This window comes from Poecilia reticulata, chromosome 14 (assembly GCF_904066995.2).
Source record: "Poecilia reticulata chromosome 14, P_reticulata-male-v2, whole genome shotgun sequence".
Lineage (NCBI taxonomy): Eukaryota > Metazoa > Chordata > Actinopteri > Cyprinodontiformes > Poeciliidae > Poecilia > Poecilia reticulata.
Window position 1 is genome coordinate 21,552,623 of NC_088843.1, and position 12,486 is coordinate 21,565,108.

The following is a 12,486-nucleotide window of genomic DNA, read 5'->3' on the forward strand; positions in this document are numbered from 1 at the left end:
AACTTTTAGATATGCCTCTGCTGCACCACACCTAAATAGAATAATTAGGTCGTTAACAAGGCTCTGGAGAACTTATCTACACAAGGAGGACATAATTAAGCCATTTCATTCCAGTGTTTTGTACCTCTGGCACATCTATAAACTGCAGGACAGCGGCCCTTGAGGACTGGAGTTTGACACCCCTGATCTAACCTAACCACCCATATCAAAGAGCCTGTTACCCTTTCAGGGTTCCTCAGGGACAAAGTCAAAGTCTACAAAGCCCATGTAGACTGGTTTGGACCTCAGCACCAGACTGGAGAGCCTGATCCAGGGTCCCCAGGCTCCTCTACCTCAATGGAAGTCATCCATCCATTTTCTAACACCAGAGATGAGCATCAGGGCTGCTGGTGCCTATCTCCAGCTAACGTTCCGGGTGTGAGGCGGGGTCACCCTGGACAGGTCACCTGTCTGTTGCACAATGGAAGGCATGTTGGTGGGATTGAAGAGGTCTTCAAAGTATTCACCCCACTAGCCCACAACATTCCAAAGCTGTGCAACTTCAAGGGCATGGCCTCTCCAAATTCCTCTCACGCCCGAGTTTTTGCCTCAGCAACCACCTGAGCTGCATGCCGTTTGGACTGTTAGTATCTGTCAACTGTTTCCGGGGTTCCGCAGGCCAAAAAGGCCCAACAGGACTTCAGTCTGTTGACATCCCACACCAAAGGTGTCCACCAGTGGGTTTGACGGTTGCCGGTAGTGGTCAGGGGTCCCTTATGCCTGAACATGGTGTTCGTTATGGACAATCCATGACAAGCACAGAAGTCCAACAACAGAACATCACTCGAGTTCAGATTGGGGTGTCCGATCAGGCACCAAGATTGAGGCAACAAGGTTGCCCACAGCTGCCCGGTGCCTCTCACCATGGGCAACACCAGAGTGGAAGAGTATCCAACCTCTCTCAAGGAGACTGGTTCTAGAACCAAAGCCATGCGTTGAGCTGAGGCCGACTATTTCTAGATGGATCCTCTCAACCTCACATGCCAGCTCAGGCTCCATCCCCACCAGAGAAGTGATATTCCACGTCCCAAGAGCCAGCTTTTGCAACCGAGGATCAAATAATCAATGTCCCTGCCCTCAGCTACCACCCATCTCACACTGCACCTGACCCCTTTTGGCCCCTCCCACAGGTGGTGAGCCCATGGGAATGGGGACCTATGTATCCTATTTGGGCTCCTTGGATGGCACTTTGTCTGGTTCCTCACCCAGAACCTGTCTGCCTTGGGTGACCCTACCAGGGGCCCCTGGCAGCATAGCTCCTATCACTGGGACACTCCAACCCCTCCACTGGGTTGGTCAGGTGGCGGCCCATGGAGTGAGTCCAAATCATGAAAGCCCATTTCCATCATGAAATAAAACATCAAGGCCCAACAGGAAGTTTAGCAGACAGGAACTGCTAAACTCATGCATAGCAGTTATAATTATGAGATTCTGGACAATTTCGTCTCAGAGAAACAGACTGACCTTTAATCTCATAATTACAACTTCCTGTTGGGTTATTATTTTGTCTTTCATGGTGGAAATAAACTTCCAAGCCAAATAAACTTAATTACCAAAGGAAAGCTGATGCTGGTTTATGTGCAATAAGTTTTCCTTTAATATTAAACATTAAAGATGACTAAAAATAGAAAAACTGATTTCATATCAAATTTGGGGAAAAGAATCAGAACCAGTTTGGTTCTGGTGTACTGACTCAGAATGTCTCCATATTTAGAAAATAACCTACATTTTAACTGATGGTTTTGTTCCAGTTTTACTGCATTTCACCTAATGGTTCTGATTGATGGGTTTCTATGCCTGGACTGTAGAACACATCTAACTCTATAGGTCTATAGAACATCTGATCCGATCCAGTTCGAGGAGAACTGAGTGGTGTGAAAAAGGGTCAGACCTTTTCACATCCTGTGAAAAAGGGTCAGATCGGTTGGACAAACCAGTTCTGATCTGGTTTGTCCAAAAATGGCACCGTTGCCGTGACAACAGGCAGAACTTCCTGTGGTCAACTAAAACTCATCAGATTTAACTAGGTTAGAATTTATTTATTTATAAAGTTGACTCATTAAAGTTATTTTTTATGATTCATAAAAATCTTTAAATACATTCATCTAACCTGCGATGGACTGGCAACCTGTCCAGAGTGACGCTGCCTCTCGCTGGAGATAGACAGGCATCTGGACCCCTCCCTACCTCACTAGGGACAAGAGTGGAAGAAAATGAATGAATGGGATTTATCTAACTTCGTCTAGACGGTTCTGGTTCTGGTACATAGCAAAACCGGGCCTTTCTGGACGGCTCAGCATCAAAAAAACAAGCAGCAGCACAGAAAATAAGTGAAATCAGGTTTTTATTCCAGACCCAGAGAAATGCAGCGAGCCGTCACCAGGGCGGCGACATCCCAGCATCACTAAAACACAACCAACTTCTTCTCTGCATCAGGCTATAGGAACAAAGTAAACAGGCTTAAGATCCGGTTCAGAACCGTCCTGCAGGCTGGTTATGACCCGAGTTATAGCACACTGAGGAAGTACCAGCTGGTTCTCTGAAACCAGACCTGGTTCTGGTTCTGATCAGTCACCTCCAGAACCGGTAGACTCCCAGAGCGATGGCGAGGCAGGCAAAGATGGTTGCTGTGAAGAAAACGCAGAACATAAATGTAAAGCAGCACCGTCTCCCGAACCAGAACTGGAACTAGAACCAGACCCACCTGCCATGTACCGGACCGTCTCCAGCTTCAGAGACTCCAGCACCATCTTCAGCGACGCCACCTGCAGGTCCATTTTCTTGTTGATCTCCATGTTGTCGTTTTCCAGGTCAGCTTTCTGGAGACACAACGTGATATCATCAGGAGGCTGGCAGGGTGGACCCGCCCACTTCCAGAGGGAACCAATCAGACCTGCAGGTGAGTTACCTTATGGTAGAACTCTGAGGTTGCCTCCATCAGCTTCTTCTCCTGGTCGGCGAACTGAGACAGAGAGCAACGAGTCTGAGTATTAGAACAAGTCTCGGACTGACCTTCAAGACCGAGTGCTTGAAGGTCAGACCGAGTTCGAGTGTGTGACCTCAGACTGTGACCTCTGACCAAGTGTGTAACATTAAACCAAGTGTGTGTGACGTGAGTCGAGTCTTTTCTGAGATCAGAGAAATGACTCGGGTCTCCTGCTGATTTCTGGATTCAGCGCTGGACTTGTAAACCTGCTGACTCCAGAATCTTTTCTGACCCACCATGTCAGAGGTCCTGCTCCTCTCCAGGTTGATGTCCAGTTTGGTTTCTGCTCGGACTTTCTCGCTCTCCTCCTGAAACCAGACGACCTGTTAGCATCTCCACACAGTCGAGTCAGCGTTGAACTCCTCCAAGTCCTCCTCACCTTCAGTCTGTTCTGCAGCTGCTCCAACTCTCGCTTCATTTTCTGCAGGAACAAAAATGGGAGTTTATGAACCGCTAACTACTGATTAGCAGGACCGTTAGCATGTCCAGCAGAGCACAACCTTCTAACCTCACTACGATCTTTTAATAGTTGCATGTAAACAATAAAGCAGCACAGAATCAGTAAATTCAGCTTTTTTTAATGACACTATTCCAGAACCAGCACCATGTTGCCACTAGGGCTGCGATATTCCATCATAACAAACAACAGCACAGCGTTACCGTGTTCTCAGACCGCAGGTTGGCGAACTCGCTCTTCTCCAGGATCACCATGTCCTTCCTGATGGAGTCCAGGTGAGCCATGATCTGCTGCACCGCAATCTCCTGCAGAACCACGATGGTATTAAACATTATTATTTAATATTTGTCCTGTTTATCTGTAAGCTGATATGATAACAATATGATGTTCTAACTGTGTGGTAATCTAGACAGAGAATGGAAAGACTTTCTCTTTACACAAACACTTTTAAAGTAGTTGAAATGATGAGCAAAAATATTTCCTCCTACTGGATCTACAATAATGTTACAAAATGTATTTTAGCTATTTTGATGCATAGATTCAAACAATGTTGTGAAAGAAAAGTCTTGCATTTAAGGTTTAAGGTAAATTTTTCTTTATAATTGCACAAAATATGCTTTCCTAACAGAAATATAACAACATGGCTTGTTGTTATATTTCTGAGTGCCGCTGAGTGTGGCTGTTGTTTTATTTGTAAGTTAGAGAAGGATGTAGTTCAGTTTGGTGACCAGCAGTGTGCAGCAACAGATGTGAAAGGAGCTCACCGTCTTTTCGGTAAGAACGCTATGAAGGAAACTTTCCTCAACGTTGAAAGAGCAACTTTTTAAACCTTGCTAACCGTAGCAGCTCTGTGTACCTGCAGCTAGCGATTTATTATAAAAACTCTGAGGTTTGAAGTTGTACCTGGTGGGATTTAGTCACCATGTCCTTGTAGACGATGTCCATGTTGGCTGTGGTCAGCGTGACCAGAGCTGAGACGATCAGCTCGGCCTGCTGCTTCTCGAAACCTGCCAAAAAAACAGAAAAAACAAAAACTGAAAAACTGATTATAAGGATTCCGTACATCCTCATACAAAGAGCCAATAAAAACATGATTCTGCTTTCTGTAAAACCAAAAATCCCCACAAAGTTCTGCTTCAAACTCATGGACATTTTTAATTAAATAATAAATTAATAATACTATGATAAAACATCCTAAAAACATTGTTAGTATGTCAGATAACAGCAGTATTGTGTAAATATAAAGTCAAGCTAGCGTTTCTAGTTTAAGCTAGCTTTGCCAGTGGCTAACTGAATGCTAACACTAACAGAAAACTTTAATTGTTTCTGAAACATAAATTTATTCCAAACTTAAGATACAGTTTAATTCACCATAACATGAGCAACAAAGAATCAAAATCTGGTTTCAAACGAAGAAGACTGAGATAAAAGGAAAATAATATTGTTTCGGTACAAGCTAACTAGCTTAGCACAGCAAAGTAGGAACAATGCAAAGTTAAAGCCATTTATATTATTACAGTTGGCAATTTATTTACATTATGAATAAATTGATAATGAAATCATCTTTGTGTTAGCGCTACCGCAGAAGCTAACAGCTGCAGCTCTGTTTGAGCTTCAGTCAATAAGTACCAAGGAAAATGAAAATGGTTAGAATGAAAATATGGAATTTGGTAAAAACTGGAACGAATTTCACAGGATCAGCGACTCACCACTCTTCTCCAGCTCCATCACCATGGCGTGGGAGTCAAAGGTCAGCTTCCTCTGCTCCAGAGGCGTCAGCTCAACCTTTCTCAGGTCAAAGGTCGCAGATGGCGTTCCCACATGGAAACCTAAAACACACACAGCAAACCTGAAGTCCTGACACAGAACAGAAACTGGATGGAGGTGGGTTCAAGTGGAGCACATTTCCTGGACCGTACCCAGGCCAGGTTCTGGTTCCTGGACCGGACCCGGGCGATGTTCTGGTTCAGGCTTTGTTCTAGTTCCAACCAAAACCACTAAAACCATCAGATTTCTGAGCACTTTACTGGAAATGTTGTTGGTTCTGCTCCCAGATCAGGGGATGTTTTGGTGCTTTCAACATCCAAGCTCTAAGATTGGAAAGTTTGATTTTTGGATGTGATATTGTCAGCATTAATTACTTTATTGAGCCATTTGTTATTTGATTTTACTGACATTTTTGGCATGGCAAGATCAGTCCTCCGTAGAACAAAGGCGCTTCTGCAAACTGGCCACCAGGAATGAACGATTCCTTTCGGCGAATCGTTCGTTATTTCAGTTCAGTAGTTTAACTTAATTGTTTATGTTGTTGCAGGGCAACAGTCAATGTTTTATGAAATAATTAAATCAGAGCTGCGTCACCCGACGTCAAACTAATCGTTTAGGAACAAAACTCTGACTTTCCCGAACTTTTCAGGCCTGGGAAAACCTTCAGAAAAAGTCAAGAGAGTGAAAACTGGACATGTTGGACAGAGGAGCTGCCCTCAGGAAGAGGAGGATGAGGATGAGCTGCACCAAACTCCCTCCGACCAATCAGAGATCGAGGAACATCATCCAGGCCCAACAGAACTATATCAAACTCTGCACATGCGCACTTTGACCCCTGAGTGTTATCACAGATTGCCCCGTACCCCTCCCTCCGCCATGGAGCTCACCTCTCCACGCGCCCCACCGCAGCGCGACGAGACGCCGCAGCAGGGGGTTCATCCCGGAAGTGGCCTCGTTCACCTGAACCGGTACCAGCCGAACTTCAGCCGAATTTTACCAAAGCAGCGCGCGCTCAGCGGAAAGACAGCTGACCGGACAGGATTGACGGTGGTGCTTTCACGGACCGTCGGATATGCAACAGTCATGTCCCTCATGGCCATGGAGCCCTCTAGTGGTGAATATCAGTGTAGACAAATTACGTTTAATGTTTCAGACTTGTACAAGTGAAAAATAGGTAAAATAAAACAATAAAAAGATAATTTAAATCCAGAACTTCAGCTTTCACCTCAGATCCTTCTCCAACAACCTCATTCTGCTCAGGATTTTTTAATATTTCCTGTTTTATAACATGTTCTAGCTATAGAAATGTTTTCTCATTATTATTAGCTAAAATTATTTTCCAGAAGTTATTTTCTGGGGAACTTTTAATATTGAAGGTTTACATTTATTTGTAATATAGCAACAAAAATAAACATTGTAAATATCTTACATATTAATGCACAATAATCCACTACTTCAAGGCTCCATAAATTTATTGTAAAACTTTCGATCCATGTTTATTATGAGTGGGTGTCTTTGAATGACGAATAAGTCTGACAGATCAAGTCAATATCGGAATGTGATATAAAAAAATAAAACAGTCGATTAGATGGAAAACGTTGCATAAAATAAGGTACTTAAACTTTACTAACAAGTAATTGTTATTCTAAAGTACATGTAACCCGTTGAACCTGCAGACAATCCGTCAACATGATGGTTTTATTTGACTAGTAAAGAAGTTATTTGGTAGCATTAAACGCGTTTGATGAGGTACCACACAACTTGTTTTAGTGAGAAACATCTAAAATGGAGAAAACGTGTAAAGAGATAAACAGAGCGGATGTATTTATCAGACCGGAAGCACGCCGAACCTCGGTGCTGTTATGTCCGCTTGTTTGGTGTCAATAAAGTTTCCGCCTTCAACCTGTCCCGCCCCCTGACTGGCTGTCATGGCGGCGCAAGCGGAGAGCTGGAGCTGGTTTACAGCTTTAGCTGTGGGAGTTTCTCTGTTCAAATGTCTCTTCATCAACGCTTAGTGAGTGGAAACAGTCCTGCGTGGGCTGCTGCCTTCCCGCGGTTCTGATTCACACCCACGGGTTTGATTTTAGCATCAGGCTAACCGGCTGCTAGCAGCGAGCAACCTGCTTCTAAATGTTTAAAATTAAATATCAATGTTTGAAATGATAAATGTGAAGTTTATAATTTTAAACAGAGTTGTTCTGAAAGGATAAAATATTATATAATGTTAGAACTGTTTATTAAAAATTATAAAAGTTTATTCTGAGTTTAAGTTGACGTGTTTTTACCTGAAGCAAGAGTAGCTGATCAACCGGAAGATGGCGCTGTTTGACTGAAAGCGTCTGAAACCAATTTAATGTTCTAGAAAAGTTAATTTATTGCTTTAATTCAGTGCAAAAAGTTTTAAACCGACTTAAATGTTATTGATAGTTTGTGTTGATAACTGGGTTGGACTGAGCCAGACCTATTCTGGAATGACGATAGTATTGGAGAAAAATGGTAAAAACTTAATAAGCAGCGTTTTAAAGTTGATTTAAAAAACCCAGTTCTAGTTTGATGGTTCTGTTGTGTCCAGTCACTCCACAGACTTTGAGGTCCACAGGAACTGGCTGGCCATCACCAACAGCCTACCGCTATCCCGTTGGTACCATGAGGTCAGTCTGTGTTCAGGACCCGGGACCGGGCAGAACCCGGACTCCGCCGCTGTCTAATTGCTGCTGCTCTACCTCCAGAACTCGTCGGAGTGGACGCTGGACTACCCGCCGCTGTTCGCCTGGCTGGAGCGGGGCCTTGCGCAGGCGGCGCGCCACTGGGACGGCGACATGCTGCGGCTGGACAACCTGAACTACGCCAGTCCGGCCACGGTTCTGTTCCAGAGGCTCTCGGTGGTCTGCACCGACCTGCTGTTCATCTACGCGGCCAGAGAGTGAGTCCAGAACTCGCACAGTCCGGGACAGGAAGTCCCGCTTCGTAACCATGGCGTTCATCCTGCGTTTGAGTGCAGGATGAAGTTCTGGAAATGACCGAGGATCTAAAACATCAAAAGGGTTTTTATGATGCGTCACTACAGGACAGGATTAGAGTTTAGTCGTTTCTTGGTTTGGTTGTTTTCTTTGTTTTTACATATTTACAGTCAGGAACAGGACAGAGGCTCAGTGTGATTTAAACTGCTTTCTGTATTAATCAGCTCAGAAACTGAGGAAAGGTTTCTCCATGTTTGTGGTTTTAATTATTACAGAAACCTGTTTCATAAATGAGAAATAATTAGTTTTATTTAATGTTTTCAAAGTAATTTTCAGATTTTGTTGCCTTGTAGATGAAAATGGTCTGTCTGCATCCAGAGTTTCTGACTACAGGTTGATTCTGATCCAGTTTAGAAGCAGAATCTTAAATCAACTAGAGGACCACAAATGGCCCACGGACCCCACTTTGAACACCCTTCACACCAATCCTTCCCTCTGAGCATGCATGTGGCGATAGTGGGGAGGAAAAACTCCCCTTTAAAAGGAAGAAACCAGCAGAACCTACTTCCTGGTTCTGAACCGTCTCCATGTCATGCTCTCTCTCAGCTCTCATTGGTTGGTTTCCAACTTGTCCCGCATTTCCCAGATCTGATTGGCCTGGAGTTCCCGTCGTTGTCGGTTCTGAAGGTTCTGGCTCAGGTTCTGCTCCTGAATCGGGTTGGGTCTGTCCTCCAGGTGCTGCCGGTGCATTCGGGTGCAGAAAGCGCCGCAGGTCATTCTGTGCCGGCCGTCCTTCGTCCTCGCTGTGCTGCTGCTCTGGAACTTCGGCCTCCTCATCGTCGACCGTATCCTTCCTCTGCTGGGGGTCCGGGAGGTTCTGCTGACCGACCAGGTCCAGAACCTGGGGAACCAGAACCTGGGGGTCCAGGTGAGGACATCATAAGAAGTGTTTTCTTTCATGCTTCCTGTCAGACATCCACTTCCAGTACAACGGCTTCCTGTTCGGCTTCCTGCTGCTCTCTGTGGCCAGACACCTGCAGGTAGACTCTTATTTTGAAGGGCCGGCTGTCAGGAGGAAGTGACTAATGGATGTTGTGTGGTCAGTCTCGCCACCTGCAGGGGGCGCTGCTGTTTGCCGTGCTGCTCAACCTGAAGCACATCTTCTTGTACGTGGCGCCGGCTTATGGGATCTTCCTCCTGAGGAGTTACTGCTTCACCCTGGACCGGCCAGGTCAGGTTCTGGTTCTGCTCCTGCTCCTGCTCCTGGTCTTGGTCCGGTCTGGTCTCCTCATGCTCCCTGTTCTCCTACAGACGGCTCCATCAGGTGGAGCAGCTTCGCTCCGCTGCGGCTGCTGGCGCTGGGCGGCATCGTCATCTCCGTCTTCGCTCTGTCCTTTGGCCCCTTTGTTGCCATGGTGAGTCCCGCCTTTACACTGACTGAAGAATAACAAAACTGAAAGTGCTGCAGACTCCTCCAGGCCACCAGGGGGAGCAGGCACCGTGTTGAACCTGACCCTCTGTTAAAACGGACGTCCAGATGAAAGTTTCATATGTTTTTCAGACATTCTGTATAGTTTGACAGAACAGCAGCATGTTTGTGTAGGTAATTTTACCAGCTCCAGACTGCCCCTAGTGGTCTGGAGGATTTCTACTCTGTTTTAGAATTACATGTTTAGCTATTTATGACATCTTCCCTTTTTTATTTCTTCTAGTTTTTCTGCGATTCTGTTTGTTTTGCATTATTCACGTGTTTGCAGTTGGGAAGCGATTATCGTATCGTTTATCATTTATTGTGATCGAAATTTTGATTGTCACAATAAATTTCAATTAAAGATGTTTTATTGTCAAAATTATTTTTTAGTATTTGTTTCTGTTTAATAAGGTTATCAATAAATATCAGTGAATAATTAGTGATGCAGATCAAAATGTTTTAGAAATTATTATTTTTCAAGATTTTAGTCTTGGAAAACGGCTCATCAATAGACTTATTGTTATCACAACGTCACCACCAGATGATAAACTTTATCGCACAACTGTTTGATGCGTATTTGCACCCGTCAGCTTCTCTAGACCTGAAGTTTGCTCTGTTCAGACCTGATGATGATGATGATGAGGATGATGATGATGATGATGCTGGTGGTGCGTTCAGGGCCAGCTGTCCCAGGTGGTGTCGCGGCTCTTCCCCTTCAGGCGGGGCCTCTGCCACGCCTACTGGGCCCCCAACGCCTGGGCGCTCTACAGTGGCGCCGACAAGGCGCTGGCGGTGCTTGGTGAGGAAGCCGCTCCGCAGCCAGTTCCGTGATCCGTCCGACCCGACCCGGTCAGAGCCGCTCTCTGTTTTCTTCCAGGCGTCCGTCTGAAGCTGCTGCAGGAGGCGGAGCTTCCCCGGGCCGCCATGACGGGGGGACTGGTCCAGGAGATCCAGCACGCCGTCCTGCCGTCCGTCCCTCCGGCCGCCACGCTGCTCTGCACGGTGCTAGCTATTCTGGTGAGTCGGAATCGACCCGGCCCGCCTGCATGCAGCAGAACCGTCCGCTGAAACCTTCTTCCTCTCTACAGCCGGCACTGGTCTCCATCTGGCGCCATCGCCGTGGCAACCGGGCCTTCCTGCGCTGCCTGCTGCTCTGCGCTCTGGCCTCCTTCCTGTTCGGCTGGCACGTTCACGAGAAAGCCATCCTGCTGGCCGTGCTGCCGCTCAGGTCAGACGTCACCGCAGGGGGCGGAGTCAGGGACGAGGGGGTGGAGTCAGAGTCCACTATGAGGCAGAGTCAGCTGGTGGAATGATACTAATCTGGTTCATTTTTAAAAAAAATGTCTCTAGAATCTGTTATGTAATGAGATTTTAATTCTTAGAGTTGTGTTTTTATGTTATTGTGCTGGAATCTGCCAGCCTGACCTGACTACCCAGTGGGTGGCGCTGAAGTTCTGCATTAACCCTCCTCTGCGTGTCGCCCTGCAGCATCCTGGCTGTGGAGAGCAGAGAGGATGCTGGGATCTTCCTGGTCCTATCCACCACTGGACATTACTCCCTGTTCCCGCTGCTATTCACCCCCGCAGGTAAACAGGAAGCTCTCATCACAAAACTTTATTTTGAAAGGTTTTGATCAGTTTTTCAATTATGAAAATCCATAAATATGAAGAGAATAACTCGGCATGTTCCCAAAGCGTGATGATATCACTTCCTGTAGGCCAGCTCGTGTTTCCTAGACGTTTGAATGTTTTGGAGCAGCAGCTGGAGGCCGTTCAAACCGGAACCGTACAGAGAGTCAAAATCTCACTTTTCTGTCAGTACTTCCAGTATGAAACCATTAATCAGATTGATCGATAAAATAATCAGCTAATTTACTGATTGATAAACAGGAGAGCCTTATTTAGCCGCATTTTATTCGACTTTTCCATCATTAAACTGAGACATGCGTCATAATTCAACAGGATTATTATTTACATCTGAGTGTTAATAATAATAACAATAATAATAATAATGGCGGCCGTCTGAGTTTCTCCTGCATGTTTTCCAGAGATGATTATCAAGGTGTGTCTGATGCTGATGTTCACTATCTACTCCTTCACTGCCTTGGGAAACCTGCACAGGTAAACACACACACCTGGTCCCTCCAGGTAAACACACACACCTGGTCCCTCCAGGTAAACACACACACCTGGCTGACATCAGAATGTAATCAGATTACTCTCTTCTCAGGTCTCAGGGTTCTCTGCTCCGCCCCATGGAGGTCGCCTACCTGCTGGGGCTGGCTACCGTGGCGATTGCCTGCGAGTTCATCTTTCCATTGTCGCCATGGCGACAGAAACTGCCGTTCCTCCCACTGCTGGCGACCTCTGTGTACTGCGCTGTTGGCGTCAGCTACTCATTTCTGAGGCTCTACGCCACTCTGCTGCGCATCGACGACAAACGCAAACAGCTCTGAGGTCACGAGGTCAACAGGGGGCAGGGCCACCTCTCACACACACAACTGAACTACTGGGGACCAGGAGAGAACGGACTTATCTGGTTCTGGTCGGCGTTGATTTGAGACATGACAACAGTGTGAATGGGAGAGGAGGAGGATAAACAGACGACTTGGACCAAACAGCTGCTAAAAACATGATTTTAATAAGCGGTTCGTCTCCCTTCAGTGTCTGTTTGACTTCAGTCTAAAGATGAGAGTCGACTCGGACTTGAAGCTCGACTTAGACTCGTGGTCTGAGACTCGAGTCTTACTGCCAGTTTTTCACGCTTTATTTAATGACTTGGATCATCTCAGAACCAAATAAATGTC

At 45.9% G+C, this 12,486-nt stretch overlaps 2 protein-coding genes across 3 annotated transcripts; one reads left to right on the plus strand and one right to left on the minus strand.

The window, feature by feature from the left end:
- Positions 1 to 2,366: 2,366 nt before the first annotated feature.
- ccdc90b (coiled-coil domain containing 90B) lies at positions 2,367 to 6,275 on the minus strand. Its single transcript, XM_008401761.3, has 9 exons — positions 6,137 to 6,275; positions 5,192 to 5,311; positions 4,386 to 4,489; positions 3,686 to 3,787; positions 3,405 to 3,446; positions 3,262 to 3,333; positions 2,948 to 3,001; positions 2,744 to 2,858; positions 2,367 to 2,666 (listed from the first exon to the last, which is right to left on the minus strand). Exons 1-9 carry the CDS (start codon positions 6,186 to 6,188, stop codon positions 2,611 to 2,613), a joined length of 717 nt encoding a protein of 238 aa, XP_008399983.1. The 5' UTR covers positions 6,189 to 6,275; the 3' UTR covers positions 2,367 to 2,610.
- Positions 6,224 to 12,281, plus strand: alg8 (ALG8 alpha-1,3-glucosyltransferase). 2 transcript variants are annotated; one of them, XM_081615720.1, is made up of 13 exons: positions 6,224 to 6,363; positions 7,822 to 7,900; positions 7,979 to 8,172; positions 8,945 to 9,054; positions 9,182 to 9,249; positions 9,314 to 9,440; positions 9,521 to 9,624; positions 10,359 to 10,479; positions 10,558 to 10,697; positions 10,769 to 10,908; positions 11,169 to 11,266; positions 11,728 to 11,800; positions 11,910 to 12,281. In XM_081615720.1, the coding sequence occupies exons 3-13, from the start codon at positions 8,069 to 8,071 to the stop codon at positions 12,133 to 12,135; spliced, it is 1,311 nt and encodes a 436-aa protein (XP_081471846.1). In that variant the 5' UTR covers positions 6,224 to 6,363; positions 7,822 to 7,900; positions 7,979 to 8,068; the 3' UTR covers positions 12,136 to 12,281. The 2 variants fall into 2 exon arrangements, with proteins under 2 accessions (XP_081471846.1, XP_008399985.1); XM_008401763.3 differs by lacking the exon at positions 6,224 to 6,363 and adding an exon at positions 7,109 to 7,263.
- Positions 12,282 to 12,486: the final 205 nt, after the last annotated feature.